The 20,607-nt window shown below is 42.3% G+C and overlaps 1 protein-coding gene across 2 annotated transcripts in view; it reads left to right on the forward strand.

Moving 5' to 3' along the window:
- The window catches only part of DNAH5 (dynein axonemal heavy chain 5), a 246,615-nt gene that overhangs the window by 143,722 nt on the left and 82,286 nt on the right, over nucleotides 1-20,607 (forward strand). For both annotated transcript variants that reach the window (XM_089776436.1, XM_089776437.1), the window contains 9 exons: nucleotides 2,154-2,330; nucleotides 5,213-5,417; nucleotides 5,899-6,041; nucleotides 7,456-7,590; nucleotides 8,923-9,045; nucleotides 9,397-9,610; nucleotides 12,515-12,738; nucleotides 14,288-14,486; nucleotides 17,340-17,512. In XM_089776436.1, coding sequence (XP_089632562.1) covers nucleotides 2,154-2,330; nucleotides 5,213-5,417; nucleotides 5,899-6,041; nucleotides 7,456-7,590; nucleotides 8,923-9,045; nucleotides 9,397-9,610; nucleotides 12,515-12,738; nucleotides 14,288-14,486; nucleotides 17,340-17,512 — 1,593 coding nt within the window. The remainder of the gene's footprint in view (nucleotides 1-2,153; nucleotides 2,331-5,212; nucleotides 5,418-5,898; nucleotides 6,042-7,455; nucleotides 7,591-8,922; nucleotides 9,046-9,396; nucleotides 9,611-12,514; nucleotides 12,739-14,287; nucleotides 14,487-17,339; nucleotides 17,513-20,607) is intronic.

The raw sequence follows: 20,607 nt of genomic DNA on the forward strand, positions 1-20,607 counted from the left end.
GAAGCAATTGCTTTCTCTCACAAATGAAAACATTCCTTCAGTTTCTAGGAAGAATGAATCAAAAGCTCAAATAGGAGTAAATTACTTACGGCTAAGAGCTTCAGACAATGGCATTATAGGGTTTTAAATTTCTGGTAGATTTCCAGATTGGGGTGGTTTCTCGGGGTAACAATCCTATTTAAACAAACAGTTAATCCTGAGACTTTACCACAATATTACAAGCTCTCATGAATCAGCCATTTGAACCAACAACATCTATTTCTGCATTTTGTCTCTCCCTAAAGCTATGATTCCTGGCTACAGTCACATCATCACAACTGCCAGATATCTCCGCTGCTAGCAGTCATGCGTCTTTCTATATCTTCAAAGAGTAAAGGCTACTTTTTCATGTTCCTGAGCCATTCCTTGTCAGATTTGATTATTTTTTCCATAACTGAATTGACATAGTTTTTCTGTATGCCCAGATTCTTATGAAGGAAAAAAGCATGGCATGTGCTAGTTTTAAGAATAGCTATTCAATTATTATTAGCAGAACTGACATATTCAGGAAATTATGACCTTGAATAGTTTTCCATTCTAAATTGCTTTGCATATTTTTTTTTAAAATCTGCTAAAGCTATTGGGACAGAGTACTGCATTGCTGATAAATTGATTCAAAAAAGGAAGGAGTTCTAGTTAGCTTCTTAATTTATTGTAATACTGTTCTGAATTACAGCCATCAAGGAGGGGATATCAAGGACACAGGAATTAGTCTCTGGAAAAATATTAGGTTGAAGATGAGTCAGATTTTTCACCAAAACTATGGTTTTGGTGAAAAAATTGAACTTTGGCTAACAATACCGGTGCACCAATTACTGTCACACAAGGGAAAATGAACTTACAGAATAAAAGAAGAAATAGCAGTAAGCACAGGAAAATCTTCACCAAAATTAATTCTACAAATAAAATCCTCAATATTATCTTTTGAAACTATAGACAAAAATAGTAGTGCAACTTAGACCTTTGCCATCCTTTATTATGTAAGTATTTAAAAGGGAGTGATAAGCAGAAGTATTTCTGTAAAGCATGTAGGGACCTGGGAAAAAAGTGGATGCTAAATTTTCTCCAATTTTGAGCTAGTTGGAATGTGAGAGGGAGTGAGTTGATTGATGTACTGTACATCTGTTGCAATCAACTAGGGATAGGGTACATTTTTACTGTTTGTGGGGAGGGGAAAACATTTGAAGGTCCCATGATTGTTCTCTGAGGGTATGTCTACACTACCACCCTAGTTTGAACTAGGGTGGTTAATGTAGGCAACCGGAGTTGCAAATGAAGCCCGGGATTTGAATTTCCTGGGCTTCATTTGCATGTTGCTGGGCGCCGCAATTTTTAAATGTCCGCTAGTTTGGACTCCGTGCCCGTGGCTACACGCGGCACGAACTAGGTAGTTCGGATTAGGCTTCCTATTCCTAACTATCTGTACACCTCGTTCCACGAGGATTAACGGTAGTTCGGAATAGGAAGCCTAATCCGAACTACCTAGTTCGTGCCGCGTGTAGCCGCGGGCACGGAGTCCGAACTAGCGGACATTTAAAAATGGCAGCGCCCAGCAACATGCAAATGAAGCCCGGGAAATTCAAATCCTGGGCTTCTTTTGCAACTCCGGTTGCCTACGTTAACCACCCTAGTTCGAACTAGGGTGGTAGTGTAGATATACCCTGAGTGATTTCTAGATGTACTCAGCTCAATTATTCTGACATTTCAGACTGGGTTCTCAGGGTAAATCTGGGTGTGTTGTGGTGTATCATCTCACAAACATAAATAGTATTCAGGCTAAATAAACCTGAGTTCTATCTCTAACTCCATTTTTATATAGCCACTTCGCAGAGTTGAACTGCGCTTGAAATGGTTGATTTAGAATTAAGTTGGGAATTTTGTCTTATGAGCAGTGATTAATTTTGTGATTTTGGCCCAGTTCTGCTTTTTACTATGTATATGGAACTTCTCTTGGGAGTTATACAGACACATGAATGCAGAATTTGGCCTTCTATTTACACCAAAAAAGAAAACTAAATCGTAGGAAGTCAGCGTGTCACTTGAGTCTGTTTTACTGAAATATTCAGAGTGTTTAATTTCAAATCAAGGATCTTTCCCTTCTCCATTGATGATAGAGCTTTTTGAACAAACGTTCTCCTCAAGAAGCTGAAATTCTGCGAGAGTTGTACAATTCATCGTTTCCAGAACTCTACCACTTCAGCATCCAGGCCTTGGAATATAAGATGGAGATGCTGGAGGCCTTTGTGATCATGCAAAGCATCAACATGTTACAGGGACTTATCCCTCCAAAGGTAAGAGAGTCAGTATTTTGACAGATGTTGTTTCATGCTGTGTAGGTAAATATTAGAAAGCACATCAGAATTTTTAGAGAAGAAACTTTCCTCTGAAGTTGTGGGGGTTAAAATATCTTACATGTGACTACCTAATTTTTACTTCAAAATGATACTTGGATGGTGTGTATTTATTTCAGAATGTTTATTTAGTGCTTTTCTGATATTTTTACAATACTAATTGTAAGAATTGTTATGTGGCATCTGATAGCTATTTACCCTAACGGGTGTTTTAAGAGCAAGAATGACTGCATGGCTCACAGAATGGTTAATGGACTGCAAGCCATTTCATTTATAATTTCTTGAATGCAGATGAAATGTTGAATGTGGTGATCCAAATTAATGCTATCTGAATTCAATAAAGACAAATGCAAAGGTCTCCACTTAGGAAGGAGCAATCAGTTGCACATATGCAAAATGAGAAATGACTACCTAGTTTGTTCAAACATGGCTGCTGCTCTGTGCCGGCTCAGCTGATTGTCAGCACAGTGCACGAGTCAAAACGTGGATCGGTCGACAGGGGAAGCCTTTGACAACCGCTCCCTTATGCCTTGTGAAATGAGGTTTACAGGAGCGGTCGACAAAGGCTTCCCCTGTTGACCGATCCACGTATTGACTCGCGCACTGTACCGACGATCAGCTGAGCCTGCACAGTACGGCAGCTATGTTTATTTTAATGAAGCCAGGGATATTTAAATCCCGGCTTCTTTGACTATGTCGGGTAGCCTAGTTTACATGCCTCTGTTGGCAGAGTGGAGTCACGAGTGGACCACGAGCTAAATACAAGTTAACAGTGTGACACTATTAAAAAAAAAGCTAACATCATTCTGGGATGTATTAACAGGAGAGTTGTAAGCAGGACATGAGAAGTCATTCTTCTGTTCTATTCTGCTCTGATTAGGCCTCAACTGGAATTGTGTCCAGGTCTGGGCACCCCATTTGAAAAATAATGTGGCAAAATTGGAGAAGGACCAGAGAAGAGCAATAAAAATGATGAAAGATCTAGACAACCTCTTGAGGGTCCTTCCAATTTTATGATTCTATGATAGATTTTTTGATACTTATATGAATTAAGTTTTCCCTTGGACTGTGTCTTTGAGGATGTGTTCAAAAGCTTAGCAGTTGGCATTTTTCAGTCACCTTATTGGCGGACTGAAAAGGAAGGTGAACATCTTCATCCCAATAGTGATAATTTCTTGCGAGTAGGTTTGAGGAAATTTGGATTATCAGGGCATTTTGGGGGAACCTTGGAAAGCTGGTGCCCATGCTGCTGTATATTGACTCTAGGGTTAATGAGAAGACTTCAGTTTTCTGTGTTCAGATTTTCATTTAGACTGCGTCTTCACTTCAGTTTGGTGTGTAGCTTACATACATTGTATGCTCCCAGCACAGTAAGAAATAACAGTGTAGACAGTAAGACACTTCTTAGGTGACTAAAGACATGTCAGAAATTGAGAATCGATACTCTACATGGCTATGTAAATGCCCAAACAGTGCTTCCCTAGTCTGTCCTTCTGCTAGAGTCTTTTTACTGATTGTCCTTTCATGGATTGATCACTGTTTAAATATAGGAAACAAAATGGTCAGTTTTCAGAGTGGAGAGATGTAAATAGTGGTGATCCTCAAGGGCACCACTCCAATTTAACATATTCATAAATTATCTGGAGAAAGGGGTAAACAGTGAGGTGGCAAAATTTACAGGTGTTACAAAACTGTTAAATCCCAGGACGACTATGAACAGCTTCAAAAGGGACTCTTGAAACTGGATGACAGGGCAACAAAATAACAGATGAGAATTCATGTTGTTAATTGCAAAGTAATGCAGTATTGGAAAACATAATCCCAACTGTACATATAAAATTATTGGGTCTAAATTAGCTGTTAGCACTCAAAAGAGAGATCTTGGAATCATTGTGGATAGTTTCCTGAAAACATCCACTCAATTTGCAGTGGCAGTCAAAAACGTGAACAGAATGTTGGGAACCATTAAGAAAGGGATAGATAATAAGACAGAAAATACCATATTGCCTCTGTATAAAGCCATGGTACATCCACATCTTGAATACTGCATGCCAATGTGTTCATCCCCATGTAACAAAAGATAAATTTAAAAAGTTTAGAAAAGGGCAAACAATTAGGGGTTTGGAACATCTTCTGTAGGAGGAGAGATTAATAAGTATGGGACTTTTCAGCTTGGGAAGGAGACAGTTAAAGGCGATATGAATGAGGCATATTAAATCACAACTGATTGCAGTGGAAGTAGAAATGCAAGTGCTGTTTATTACTTCTCATAACAGAAGAACAAGGGGGGGGGTCACCAAATGAAATTAATAGGCGGCAGGTTTAGATAAAAAGTATTTCTTCACACAATGCACAGTCAATCTGTGGAAGTCTTTGTGAGATGATTTTGTGAAGGCCAAGATTGTTACAGAGTTCAAAAAAAGAACTAAATAAATTAATGGAGGATAGGTCCATCAGTGGCTATTGGCCAGGATGGTGTCCCTAGCTACTGTTTTCTTGAAGCTGGGATGAGCGACAGATCATGGATTGGTTAATGATTACCTGTTCTGTTCATTCTCTCTGGAGCACCTGGCATTGGCCACTGTCAGAGGAGAGGATACTGGTTTAGATGGACTTTTGGTTGAACACAGTATGCCCGTTTTTATATTCTTCTGTTTGTGTAATGGTTGCTCAGAGCAGAGGTAAGGACATACAAAGAGACTTCTCTAAATTCAAGGTAAAGGTTTTCAACTTGAACATACAAAGCAAAGTTTGTTGTAGGAATTATTTTTTGGACAAGCTCTAAGCCATGAAAATACCTAAAACAATGCTTCACCTCTCAGGAGCAAGGAGGAGAAATAACACCAGAGTACCTGGAAAGGCTGTATGTCTTCTCCCTCATGTGGAGTGTTGGAGCATTGCTGGAATTGGAAGACAGATGCAAACTGGAACACTGGCTTCGTAATCATAAAAAAATAAAGCTTGATCTTCCTCATATCTCAGAAGGAAGTGAAGATACCATGTTTGATTATTATGTGGCAACTAATGGTTAGTAATATCCTGCATCTACCAGATAATGTTTGAAAAGATGTGGTCTTGAAAGAGTATATTTCATGGAATTAATAGAAAAGGCACTTCAGGTTGTATACTTTCCCATGTTCCCTGAAATTGTTTATTTTAAAATCACTCTTTACTGTTGGTGAGAGATACCAAAACAAGGGAAGGTGTCTACACAAGGCAAGAGGTAGTTTGCATCACAAAGTGCTGTCAAATGAGTGAAAGTAAGCAAGCTGGAAGATGTTTCTCTAATTATGTCATCTGTGGCCCTTTCCATGTGTTTTTAAGACTACTCCTTATGAAATTGATTTCTGATCATCACAGAGCATGGACTTTGTTTGTGGGGTCTTTTGGCTTTAACAGGGTAAGGTAACTTCATAGGTAACAATCCACTTGTATTGCTAGTTGGAGAATGGGATACAAGCAAATTTTCTGGAACTTGGAAGTATTTAACTGATTCTGTCCTGACTAGGAAAATGGATGCACTGGAGTACTCGTGTTGAAGAGTATGTATACCCCACTAACAGCATTCCAGAGTATGGTTCAATCTTGGTGCCAAATGTTGACAATGTGAGGACAAACTGCCTTATTGAGACAATTGCTGCGCAGGGCAAGGTATCATTCTGTTTGCTATGGGTGTGAGTGATGTGATTCACATGTGTGGTAGGGATAAGTAAAATGAGTTAACCATACATTAAGCAGTGGGGGCCATTGTTTGACTTGCAGAAAAAGGTGTATGGGCCCTTAAGAGACTAGAGTGTCAGAGTAATTTGCTGCAACACCTTGAGCAGGTCAGTATCCTATTCCCACATCTGGTGACCAGAAGAGAGGGGGAACTATTTAGCTCCAAAGAGTGGCAGGAAAAACCCTCTTTTTCCCTAGACCAGGTGAAGCAGCACCTCCCTTCCATGATGGAAATAGATAATACCAGGCTTTGTTGTTGGCACTATACTAGTTACTCCTTTCTCGGAGGCTGGAAAGTATGTTTTCCTTCACCACCAGACTGGCCAATGCAAGGTGGTGGTGGTGTTTTTTTCATCTTCCTGACAGAGGATTGCAAGGCTTAGTTGGGACAATCAAAGATTGGTGTATGATGTTGCAATTCATTATGTAAGTAGGGGGGCTGATGTCCTGTGCAGATACTCTGCAGGAAAGGGGTTACAGTGATCAGATAAAATGGATTAGCAAAAGACTGAAAGGAGGTATTTTTTGAAAGTGCAGAAATGGGGGGTTGGGACTCTTATAGCAGGTATAGCAGAGAGCCAACCAGCCTTCATTTATAGCACCACTTAGCCCTCGTTTGAGGGGGAAGGTCCCAGCAGTGTGTTGGCTAGGGACCAGGATAGGTAGAAGGGAAGAGTTGAAATCAGCCATTCTCTTCTCCTGACTGGCTATCATTTTCACTGCCCGCACTGTATCTGTTGGATATTCCCAGATATTTAAGGTTGCAGCTTAATTAAGACATCCCTATCTGATGTCCTCATTCCAACATAGCAGGACAGCTGGCCCACTGATGGGAAGAGGCAAAGGAGGCTGCTGTTTCAGCAGTGGAGGCACTCAGAACCTCGAGCCCTTTAAATAGTCACTGTGTTTATGCAGCATGCTCTGGGTAGCTCTTAGGGCTGCCTGGGGAGGTGGGAATGCCATGTACTGTGCTATAGGCAGTGCTCGGGGGGGAATGGAGGAAGAGGGGGAGTGAAGAGCTGGACACCCTCCCTCCACCTTTCCCCACAGGCCCGGCATGGCTTTTGGCTCCCCTGCAGGACAGTGTGAAATGCAAGGGGATCCTGTTGTTTGGTAGAAACTAATAGCCCCTTTCACACACACATTTCTGGAGTTAATACACCTTGACTCATTTCCTGCTAAGGCAGCCCTCTGCTTCCAGTTTGCTAATTTTTTTTCCCATAGAAAGTTAATTTTTATTTCTTTGCTTCATTCCTGACAAGGATAGATATAGAGGTTGATGGGGCTTTGCTGATACACTTGGCTTTTGCACCTTTGGGCTTATTTGAATTCTCTACTTGTCTAGGCTGTGCTACTAATTGGTGAGCAAGGAACAGCTAAAACTGTCATCATCAAAGGATTCATGTCAAAATATAATCCTGAAAACCATATGTCCAAAAGTCTGAACTTCTCATCCGCAACTACCCCATTAATGTTTCAGGTATAGTAATCACTTTAATTCTGTGGTTCTCAAACTTTTTGGCCCATGGCCCACCCTGCTCAATGCAAACTTTTCTGCGGACCACCAGCCAACCACCCATGACGATAAAATGGGTGCAGGAGGAGGTGATGGAGCAGGGTCTGAGTGAGAATTAGTGTACAGGCAGGCCTGTGGACTTGGAGGGTAAAGAGGGCAATTTCCCTGGGGCCTGGCCATTCTAAGGGGCCTGGAGGTCATTTAAATTTTTGCGGGAGCACCAGAGTGCCACTCCACTCTGCTGTGAGGGCTGGGGGCAGGACAGCGCCATGGTCCTGCCCTCAGCCTTGCCTCTTCTGGGAGTGTGGAGTTAGCCCCCACTCCCATCTTTCCCCAGGACCAGCAGTGACTGTCTGCTTCACTGGGTGCAGGAGCAGGTTGAGGGTGCGGGGGGCCTGGCCAGGAGGGAGGGTGCAGGAGCAGGGTGGGGATGTTGTGTCTCGGCAGGGTGTCTGTGTGAGGGGGAATGGGAGCAGGGTCTGGGGATGGGGATGGTGCTTACCTGACACCACGCCCCCTCCCACCTGACCACTCCCAGGCACTGCCTCTCACTGCTTTCACTAACTGCGATTCCAGCCAATGGAAGCAGCAGGAAAAGTCCCCTTCCCTGTGCTGCCATTTCCCCAGCTGTGGGGAGGAGAAACGGCAGTGGCAGCTTGCTCTCCCCGTGAACCAGATCCAGCCTGTAAGGCTCAGGGTCCCCCCCACCGCAGCGGGAATAGGGGTGCTGAGCCTCAAGCCATGGCCCACCTACAAGGCATGGACCACCACTTCTTGTAACTGCCCTAGTTATAAGATGATGACTGGGTTTGTAGCTTTATTTGTACACTGAGAATTTGCCAGCAAGATCCCATTAAAAGAAGACTTTCTGAAATTACAAAGATACATATAAAAAATATCAACCTACTCCAAAGGCTTCAGTCAAAGTAGCTTTTCTACAGGGATGTAACTTTCTTCTCTCACAATATGTCTTTTTAAAAGTGTTCATCAGTTTCAGCAAATTCTCAGGGACCACATCTCTTGAAGTCATTCCTGTGGTTATTTGGTTACTCTCATGCTCATCAAATTCTCAATGTTTCTTGATGTTTGGAAATATGCCAGTTCACACTAACTGGCTGAAGTGGTCATTATTTTTTTATTAAAACCCCAAGTAAAACATTAAAAACTATGAAGTATCCATGTATGCTCCACTGTTGAAGTATTATTGCTACTAAATGTGTGAATGTAAAAATCATAAACTGTCCTTTGATGGCGAGGAACTGTGCGGTTTTGAGTAACAAAGGGTTTTTCTTACAGCGTACAATAGAGAGTTATGTGGACAAACGCATGGGCACGACATATGGTCCTCCTGCAGGCAAGAAGATGACGGTCTTCATTGATGATGTGAATATGCCTGTAATCAATGAATGGGGAGATCAGGTTTGTTTAAAGTATTGAAATTTGGCTTAATGCTGATCAATTGCTTTTCTGTCACCTTATGAAACAGATGACATGGTTCCTCCCTCTGATGAGGTTGAGTATTTGAAATGCTTGTGATTATTTTCCTCTGAGCTCCCTCTTCTAGATATCATTAGAGGAAAGGACAATCTAATCCCATCTATTTCTAACAGTTTATAAATGTTGTTTTCTTCGTGGCCTGAGAAAATGTAGTGTTTTTAAAAGCAAGGAAAAACTGTCTTGTGGTTAAGTTTCTCAGGTGCTCATAAATAATTATGCATGCTTTTTTGCTTCCTGTGAAATAATCTTTTAATCCTAATGAACACTTTATAGGTCACTAATGAGGTAGTTCGGCAGCTGATGGAACAGAGTGGATTCTATAACCTGGAGAAACCAGGGGAGTTTACCAATATCATTGATATCCAGTTCTTGGCAGCTATGATCCACCCTGGTGGAGGTCGCAATGACATCCCACAGAGACTAAAGAGACATTTTTCCATATTCAATTGTACTCTGCCTTCCAATTCTTCCATTGATAAGATCTTTGGTAAGATAAAGACTCACTTTGGAAAGTGTTGATTAAGACAGAATGGGAGTGTAAACTTTTGTTTTTCTGTACTTTAAAGTGAAATCTTAAGAATAAAATCTTGATTTTTTTGTGGATGGGAAGGGTACGTTTAAATGTATGTACCCATATTTTCCTAGAACTATGGCTCTCAAATTTTCTACTTATTGTTAGTGACTAAGATGCCATTAAATTCCAGACTACTTTGGCATTACCAAGGACTACTATCATTAGCTTTTGGTGATAGTTGTGGAGAATTTGGTGGGGAGCACTGAGGCTGGGAGGAGCTGGTTAGTGTTCAGAGCTCATTTTTTACCAGACAGCATTATGCTCTCCTCCTGGAGACAGAGAATTCCAAAGGAATTTACAAGAGCCAAGAGTGGAGTGAGAGGTGCAGAAGGGGAGCAGCAAAATCAAGAGTTGGGGTGGCCTGAGTCAGGGAAGCAGGAAGAAGAAAGAAGCAAGCTTTTCTCATGCCTTGTTCCTGCTGGGTCCTATTGCCTGTGGGATTTTGTCTGGTTTTTTTTCTTGCCCTGTTCATGACCTAGAAGCTAAAAAACCAACCAACCAACCAACCCACCCCCAAGCTCCGCTTTAGAGGAAGATATTAAATATATTCCTGGAGGAATTCTGCACCAAAAATTTAAAAATTTTGTACACAATATCTTAAAATTCTGCAAGTGTTATTTTGTCAAAATAACACTATACAATCATGCCAGTTTCAAATAGTTTGGAAATTTATTTCAAAACATGTGTGATCAAGTTTGTCTGTAACAATACAGACACACAAAATAATTGCCTCGGTAGCAGAGAGTTAAAGTAGTCCTTACAACAACCCAGTTACTGCTTCACTGCTCCTCACCACCGACCCCTGGGCCCAGCTGGGCTCTGCCAGTTCCAAACTGCAGGCTTCCTCAGCCCAGACATAGACCATACTCTCCTGTAGGCCAGGGATCCAGAAGGAAAAACTGCCTGCTGCTGGGTCCCAGGCTTGCACTGAGTTCTTTGCATGCCACCTCCTTCCTTCAGGTTATTCTGGGAACTGCAGCTGCTGTGAACCCTCCTGTTCCCCTCCTCTCTTGCTGCACCAACCTTGTCTTCTGTTTGTGAGCTGAGCTCTGCCAGATTCAGTAGCTATGACTGGCAGCCAACATCTCTGCAGCCCATTTCTGTAGGGGAGAGGGAAAAGAAATTCTGCATGCATAATATTAATTCCTGCAAAATTCTGCATTGCTCAGTGGCACAGATTCCCCCAGGAGTAAATTGCGTAACATTAACACAAATCCAAAATTTTGATAATTTTTAAACAGACTTTTTGAGGTAAAATTTGCCCCAAAACTAAGGCCATGGACAAGTATAATTTTTTACAAAACTCAAGAGAATAGGGAGGTTTATATAATTTAGCCCTTACAATTTTCAGAGGAAACTGTTTTTCTTGTGTTGAAAAATCCAAATCAAATCTCTGCTCAGGTTTGACTTGCAATGTTCCAACTCCAGGTGAAAATCACCTGTTGACTGATAAACTCAAGAAAGCAATCTTACAATGGGGCACATAGATCCAAGCTTATGAGAATGGCACCAAAATTGTCCTTGTAAAATCTGCACACTCAACAGATACATATGAAAATACAGGATTTCTGTTCACATTTTCTAGTTGTGCAGGTGGAACACGTGAACACTACCACGCACCTCTAAAAAATTGCAGAAATAACTCTGGCCTTTGATTTTAAATAATAATAATAATAATAATGAATAATAAACAATTAAACAATAATTCTCCCAATGCAAGAACATGCATTTTAAAGCTTAGCTAGATTGCAGATTAAAGGTCTAGAAAACATGATTATGAGGGAAAACTGAAAGAAATGGGCTTGTTCAGTTTTAAAAAAGAGAAGACTGAGAGGAGACATGATAGCAGTTTTCAAGTGTTACAAGGAGGAGGGAGAAAAATTGTTCTCCTTGGCCTCTGATAGGATATGAAGCAATGGCTTAAATTGCAACAAGGGAGGTTTAGGTTGGACATTAGAAAAAACTTCCCAATGGTCAGGTGATAAAACACTGGAATAAATTGCCTAGGGAGATTGTGGAATCTCCATCACTGGAGATATTTAAGAGCAGGTTGGATAGAATCATAGACTCCTACCCAAAGCAGGACCAACCTTAACTAAATCATCCCAGCCAGGATTTTGTCATGCTGCCACTTAAGGGAGATTCTACCACCTCCCTAGGTAACCCATTCTAGTGCTTCACAACCCTCCTAATGAAATAGTTTTTCCTAATATTCAACCTAGACCTCCCCCACTGTAACTGAGACCATTGCTCCTTGTTCTGTCATCTGTCACTACTGAGAACAGCTTCTCTCCATCCTCTTTGGAACCTCCCTTCAGGAAGTTCCAGGTTGCTATCAAATCTTCCCTCATTCTTCTCTTCATCAGACTAAATAAATCCAAATCCCTCAGCCTCTCCTCGTAGGTCAACTTCTCCAGCCCCCTAATCATTTTGGTTGCTCTCCGCTGGACCCTCTCCAATGTGTCCATATCTTTTCTGTAGTGGGGTGTCCAGAACTGGATGCAGTACTCCAGATGTGTGGATAGACATCTATCAGGGATGATGTAGATAATGCATGTTCCTGCTGTGAGGGCAGGGGACTGTACTTGATGATCACTTGAGGTCCCTTCCAGTTCTAGTGTTCTGTGATTCTGTGATTCTGTTTTTATTGATTCTGTTTTTATGTCAGGGGACATGAGGTGAAGGTGCAAAGAGTTCTGCTGTCTTATGTGTGCTGGTTGTCTATGTTCAGAGTTATTTGGGGATAGCTGTTCCAGAATAGCTCAATGTGTAGAAAAGACGTAACTGCCCTTTAAACTATCAATTTGCATTCCCCAGGAGTGATTGGACTAGGGCATTATTGTTGCCAGCGGGGCTTCTCAGAAGAGGTCAGAACATCAGTAGCCAAACTGGTGCCACTGACACGCAGGTTATGGCAAATTACCAAGATCAAAATGCTACCCACACCAGCCAAGTTCCACTACATCTTCAATTTACGAGATCTCTCGAGGATTTGGCAAGGGATGCTAAATACTACATCGGAAGTAATCAGGGAACCTAATGTAAGTGATGTACAACTCTTTTTCATGGAGTTGGCATATAAAGTAGCAGGAGGATGAAGACTATAACAGATTCTTTGGTGGTTCAGTATACACTAGGAAGACCCTGTGTCTGCGAGTTATCACTTATTCTTATTAAATTGTAAGATCCTCAATGGTTTTGTTTGGTGTTTGACTCTGCGTAGGACAGGGACTCCAAGCTGCTTTCTCAATTTAAATAATGAATAATAAGCATTTGTGATTAAACAAAAATGTGAATCCAGAAGGCTAAATGGCTAAGATGCTGAAACATGTTATGGGCATATATTGTAGCAAAAGAACAGAAGCTAGCTGGTTACAATATCTGCATCAGTTTTAGGTTCTGTTATACTTACTGATACATATTAGCTTATATTCATTTTTAAAATTATAGAGAAAATCAAGCTTTTTAAAATACTCCATTTTATAAACATACATTACAAGCTATTCAGTGGCAGATCATTTTGTTCTTAAGGTATAGCATGCCATGAGGTTTTCAAGCCATGTGATGGGCAGACAGTTGATTTTTTTTGCTTAAAGCTTATAAGGGTATGTCTGTACTTCATTCGGAGGCATAATTACAGCATGGATAGACAAAGCGATACTAGCTTTACCTGCAGTGGCATTGCTAAAAGTAGCAGTGGAGACACAGCAGCACAAGCTTCTGTATGGACTAGCAGTGCCTGCATACACCTGGGATACTCAGTATGCTTGTACAGCCTTCCTCCCCTCCTCCGAAAGCTGCTGTGCTAGTGCACCTACTCTTTTTACTTCTAGCTGTGTTAGTGTGTGTACAACTAACATGGGTATGTGTACCCATACTGCAGCCATTCACCAGATTGCAGATGTGTCCCGAAGGGAAGAGGGATTAACCCTTTGAATTGTAACAAGTCTGCTTGTATTTCATTATGATCCATACTCCTTGTGAAAAATAAGAAACTTGACATAAATATTTCTCTCTTAAATTTTTAATTTTCCTTCTGAGAAACCAGTTTTCTTTAATGTAAATATAAAGTTGAATTGTCAATGCAGTGACTGTCCCTCTCATCATCTCACCATTTCCTGTTCTGGCACTGACAACTGATGGTACTACCAGCAGTAGCATATAAAAGTGTGGACTCCTGCTTTTGCATAAACACCAAAAATTTGAGTGGGAAATACATCTGTTAGCAAGTTGGGTAGTTGGCTGTTGAATTTGCTTGTAAAAATATGCTTGGCATTCATAAAGTCTGGTTTTGGACATGCAATAATTGAGCACATAATTATGTACTACATAGTTTGGGAGGCTAGACTTTGTCTTGAATGTGTGTGTGTATGCTTGTGCTCTCTCTCTCTCTCTGTCTGTCTCTCTCTCTGCGCAAACTGGACATACACTTAATCTGAGATGCAGCTGAATCAGTCTGACAAAGAATACTATTTTAGCCTCCCTAATAAGGAGTAAAGCATTACTTTATATTGTCGAGACGTAATGTGATATTGTATGGAACAGCATCTGTTACAAATTCCATCAATTGAAATGTTTGTATGTGAACAGGTATTGATAAAGTTGTGGAAGCATGAATGTAAGTGTGTTATTGCTGATCGTTTCACAACCCCAGCGGATGTAGATTGGTTCAATACAGCTCTGGCAAAATTGGTTGAGGAGGAGTTTGGCGAAGCGAAAAAGGATTTAGTGGAGTCGGGAGCTGATGCTTACTTCGTTGATTTCTTAAGGGATCCACCTGAAGCAACAGGTAATTACAGAAACTTGATGCAAGAAGAGAAATGGTATTCTGTGATAAATTACCAGTGGAGGTTTGAAGGGAAAGATACAGTAAATGCTTATATAAAAAGACTTCAGAATTATAAACACCCTTTAATGCCTTCTGGTTAGTTTACAGAACCATGCCCCAACTCTTGTTTATGCTTTTGTTGAGCTAATGTTGGCAGCTAGGATCCATCCTTGTGCTCATGAAGGGCAACAAAAATTATAAGAGGGCAAAGGCGTATGACTTACGAGGAGAGGCTGAAGGACCTGGGCTTCTTTAGTCTGCATAAGAGAAGAGTGAGGGTGGTTTTGATAGCAGCTTTCAAGTACCTGAAGGGGGGTTCCAAAGAGGATGGAGCTAAGCTGTTCTCAATGGTTCCTGATGACAAAGCAAGAAGCAATGGTCTCAAGTTGTAGGCTATGTCTAGACTGCAGAGCTTTTCTGGGATATCGCATCCAAGGAATGCGTCCACTTTTTTGGAACAGTTTCCGAAAAAGTGGACACGTTCTTTACCATTCCTGTAATCCTCATTGTATGAGGAAGAAGGGATGTGTCAAAAGAGGAGGTTTTTCCTAAATTTAGCCCATGGGCAGTTCGCAATTTGCGAATCTTCTTTTGGCTTTTCTTCATAGTTTAGACCTAGCTGCAGTGGGGGAGATCTTGGTAGGATTTTAGGAAAAACTGTTTCAGCTAGGGAGGTGGTGGAACCTCCATCCTTAGAGATTTTTAAGGCTAGATTTGAAAAAGCCCTGGCTGGGATGGTTGAGTTCGGGTTGAGCCTGCTCTGAGGAGCAGGTTGGAGTAGAGATCACCTGAAATCTCTTCTAATTGTAGTCCTCTATGAGTCAGATTCTATAACGGGGCGGTCCTAGACTAGCTGCCAGCAACTGGCGCCCTAGGTGAACCATGCAATCGGCGCCCCTCCCTCCCTCAACCCCAAGGGTAGATATCGACTGAGGGTTTTGGTTCTGTGCTGGGGAGAGGGGGACTGGGGATGGAGTTCTGTGGCTGGGGGCCGAGGGGCTGGGGGTGGAGTTCTGTGGTTGGGGGCTGGGGACAGGGGGCTGGGGTTGGAGTTCGGGGGCTGGGGGCCAAGGGGTTGGGGATGGAGTTGGAGCTTTGTGGCTGGGGCTGGGGGCCAGGGGGCTGGGGATGGAGATCTGTGGCTGGGAATGGAGTTCTGTGGCTGGGGGCCGGGGGCCTGGAGGCTGGGGTTGGAGTTCGGGGGCTGGGGTCCGCGGAGAGGTAACAGGGTGCCGGACCGGGGAGAGAGTCCCCTGCACCCGCCTCCTCCCAAGATCCCACACCCCCAGAGAGAAGCCGGCATGCGCCTCTCCTGGGGTGACCCCCCTTCCCGCGGTGCAGGGGAACCCCCTCCCCCGCCAACCCTTCCCCACCTCCCCCCCCGCGTTCCTCTTCCCCAAGGGCTGACCCCTCACCTCCCGTGGCACAGGGGAATCCCCCCGCCGCGTTCTTCCTCCCCCGGGGCCAACTCCTCCCCTCCCAAGGCACAGGGGAACCCCCCCACGTGCTGCCTCTCCCAGGACTTACCCCCTTCCTGGCTGCAGGGAAGCCGTGCTCCGGGTAAGGCGCCGTAAGGGAAGGGGAAATGGAAGGGGCAGGGTTTAGAATTTGGTGCCCCATGCAACTTGGCTGCCTAATTTGCCTATAGGCCCGGGCCTATAGGCATGAGAAGAGTGAGGGTTCATTTGTGGAAGAACAATGCTTGTGTACACACAGTGGAATACAAATAGGGACCACACATCTCAGAGAAACTTCAGTTGTTATAAAGAAAGTAACATGATCTTTTTTGCGAAACAAAATACAAGTGAAGAGACAGGAGACTGTAGGGCATAAAGTTATGAAGTGAAGACCTAAAATTCTTCCTCTGCATACCTGTTAGAGTTAAGTGACTTTAACCAAGAGACCTTATCTATATTCTTTGACAGAGTATGGGGTTCTTATTTTTTTAGTGGCTTACTATAGTCACTGTGCCTGCCTAAGCCTTTATAAACCATCCCAATTACCTTGCTTTAGAGCTCTCACTTATTCTCAGACTGAGACTAATATTCTGTTGGTCAAACAGGTCAGAGAGTAACAAAAGACTCTGCTTTCTCCGTTAGTCCAGAGGCTTTAGAAGCACTGAGGGCAGTCAGGTATATCTGGCTATGCTGGAGAGGAAGAAAGAGGAATTGAGATCAGATGTTGTGTGGATTTTTTTAAATAACTGTATCAATTTTTAAAAAAACCCTGTGCATAAAGTTTCATATTAATCTGTTATCCAGGGACTGTGCAGTCACATGGTTACAAATTTGTTTTTATCACTTCATTCTGTAACTTCTCATGCCCTGATACCAGAGCATGAGACAGAATAGGTGGGACATCAGCCTCTAGAAAAGAACATCACTGAACACTGCTCTGACAATGGTTGGTAACCACTGTGTGCACCATAGTACCTTGGATAGCAGAACAGTTTGAAAACTTCAGAACATTTTTCTACCCATTTATGGGGTTTTCTTTTCTTTTGTTCTTTCGTTCTTTCTTTCTTCACATTTATTAGATAGTTTTTTTAAAATAGCTAATAAATATTTTTGAGGTGTTTCTTTCTTGTGTCCTTGTCGGAACTTAGAGGTTCTTCCATAATTATGCACAAGTGATGATTCTTTCCATTACTGCAAGGAGGTTCTCCTAAATCATTCAGCAATCCACTTCAGAGACAGGAAAAAGGATATCAAAATGGGATGGCTTATATCAAGAGCATGTTTTTACGCTTAGAAAATATTCAACCCTCCTCAGTAATTTCCACTGTTAATAATTTGTTCTCACCTCTTCTAACAGGTGAAGAGCCAGAAGAAACTATTTTTCATGTGCCTAAAATCTATGAGCCAGTTGAATCTTTTATTCACTTAAGAGATCGTTTGAATATGTTTCTACAAACATACAATGAAAGCATCCGGGGTGCACATCTCGACATGGTATTCTTCAAAGATGCAATGATTCATTTAGTCAAGGTAGGATGTACACCTTTTCCTTCCTTACCAGAAGTTTGACTTTATAGATTTTAATCTCTGTAATCATGTGGAATTTCAGTTATTCTCTCCAATAAAGTGGGGTACAAGCTTGTATTTTGGTTCTGTTTTAAAGTAAAATAACACAAGGCTATAAATATAAAAGGCTAGATGTACAGTAGTTCCAAATACAGACTGATGAGGCATCCAAAGGAAACACAATTCCTTGGAGTTTCCCTCAGTTCCATGAGGCATACAGCTAGTTCGGATTAGAAACCTAATCCGAACTAGCTAGTCCGTGCCGCGTGTAGCCGCGCGGCACAGGGTCCGAACTAGCCGGCATTTAAAAATGGCGCCAGCCGGCTTCATGCAAATGAAGCCCGGGAAATTCAAATCCCGGGCTTCATTTGCAACTGCGGATGACTACATTACCCCCGCTAGTTTGAACTAGCGGGGTAGTGTAGACATACCCTTAGATAGTGAATGGGAGAGGGAATGCATGGATTCACACAAAGATGTTTATACCAAACAACCAAAATAAACAAAAAATACCCTGGTTGTGACTAGATACACTTTTCCTTCTACTCACAATACATTCTGATCTGTACTTCAAGATCCCATTCACTCGCATGTTCAATATTTCTTACAGGCATGGTAATTCTGAACCCTGCAGCTACTCTCTCCAGCCCTTTGCTTAGAAATCCCCATAAAGGATTTCTTTATCCAATTCAGGTTTTAGCACTGTATCCCCATTGATTCTTCTGGCCCTTTGCTAGCACCATTGCTAGCTACCTGAGTGTTAACCCTGAGTCACCAGATGCTGTCCAGCACTACTCCTATCCATCACGATGGGTCTGAAACTTGGACAATCTATGGACATCAATTGAAAGTCCTTGAGAGGTATCACTAATGCTGCGTCTGCAAGATCTTAAAGATCAAATAAGAAGACAAGTGCAATGACAATAGTGTTCTGGAAGAGGTAAAGACCACCAGTATTGAGAAAATGATCATCCGTCAGCTGCCTCACTGGACTGGTCATGTTGTTCGGATGCCAGACCAGTGCCTCCCAAAACAGATCCTTTTTTCTCCGCTGAAAGAAGAGAATTCCTACGCAATGGCTCCCTGCATTTTGAATTTGCCTGCTGACAAATGGAGGAGGAGAAGAGGTGCATGGTGAAAGGGAGGCTGTCTTCTAGTCATGGTCAACAGCCTCCTACTCTACCTGGAAACATCTGTCCTCATTGTAATAGAACTTGTGGTTCTAGTATCCACCTTATCAGCCACCTGAAGGTCCACAACTCTAAAACTACCATAAAACCATAAAACCAATCATAAAACAGTAGTGCATAAGTTACCTTTTCTGGCCAGGAGAAAGGATCCTGTAAAGTGCATACATTGATGTGATGGGTGGCTGGGGGGCTTCTCTCCTTGGAAAAGATGTAACAGCATGCCAGACTCGGGACTGGACAGGCAGTGGTAGAGCCCTTCCTCAGATCTGAAGAGACTCAGGGGACTCTTGTCACCTCGCAGCCCATCTCCAGGAATCTGATGCCTGGTCAGCCTCAGCTACCTGTGAAATCAAAACTAACACTCGATGTGCTTGAAGTCTGCCTCCAAGCTGCCCGCATGAATGTGATGCGTGTGTGAGTATTCCCGTACCATTAAGAATCTGTACAAATAAACAAGCCTCGGTGCTGCTCTAATTCACCCTTTCAGATGGCTTATTCCTTGGCTGAGTCTAAGGGCAGATAACAGGTCCCAGCTCAGTGCCTTGTCAGTGGTGGAGAGTACCACCACTAGCTCGGCAGGGAATCCAGCTGAAATACGCTGAGCACCTGGGATTCAACTGCCCACCCTGGGCTACTTCCTATCAAGTCTCTCTTTTGTACTCTGCTCCATCTCTTTCTCCAGCTTGGGGGCTTCTGCTGTGGTTCCCTGCTGCCTGGTGATGGCATCTGGGTGGATCTGCATGTCTCCCTCCGGAACTCCTGTGGCACCTCCTTCCTCATCGGTGGTCAGCCCAGACTGAGCTGCTCCACTGGCCTTTGTAGCTGTCCTCCAGCTATAGCATGGCCAACAAGGCACTGGGGGGGGAGGTGCTTCTTGGCCAGGTAGCCAGGCTTAACCCTTGCAGCCTCAGTGCGAGGTTCGTACACCCCATCACACAGGGGAATATATATAATGTACTAGCATATCAAAAGAAGGGTGTCGATTGATTACAGAACCAATACACTTGATAAGTAACTCTCTTCTTTTGATATCTATCTATCTATCTATCTATCTATCTATCTATCTATCTATCTATCTATCTATCTATCTATCTATCTATCTATCTATCTATCTATCTATCTATCTATCTATCTATCTATCTATCTATCTATCTATCTATCTCTGTGATTTCCACTTCATGCATCTGATGAAGTGATTTTTACCCCCCAAAATTTATGTAATTTCCAAGACAGTGAGACATACCTGTGTAGTTCTCATCAAACTAGCATTCTAAGAAAAAGTCTTAAGTTGGAAATCATGCCTCCATCTCGACGTGTAGATGTGCCCTTAAGACAGGGAAATGTGAGGCATGATCTAACCGCTGTTGTTGGTTAAAATAGTGAGATGGAAAGGAAAAGGAGCTCCACTGTGAAATGTTCTTCTAGCCCAGTAATAAATAAAAATGGCACTACTACAGTGAAGGTGACTGTGAAAACAGAAGATTGTGCTTTTTAAAACTGTGGAGTAGGTCACATTATCTAACTAAGTTCTTAGTGACTGTCATGACCATGGTATTGGGGTGCCTCAGAATTTTTAATGGATTTTATCTTCATGATACCCATTGAAGACTGGATGGAAGATTAACTCAAAGAACAAATTAAATGAGGTGTCAAAAGGAACTGAACCTAAGAATCCTGCATTCAGCCCAGGTTTTCATCAAATAAACTATCCTCCTTTTTACCAATCTTTTTCAGCTGCATTAGTACCTCTCTGTCTGACACACCAGTAATTCTGATGACTAATGAGTTATTTTTGATTTACACAAATGTGAAATAAAAATGTTAATTTTACAGTTAAGTGTAAGGGAGACATAGATTATAAGCTTTATA

The sequence above is a fragment of the Pelodiscus sinensis genome, chromosome 2, assembly GCF_052426305.1.
Source record: "Pelodiscus sinensis isolate ZL-2025 chromosome 2, ASM5242630v1, whole genome shotgun sequence".
Taxonomy (NCBI): domain Eukaryota; kingdom Metazoa; phylum Chordata; order Testudines; family Trionychidae; genus Pelodiscus; species Pelodiscus sinensis.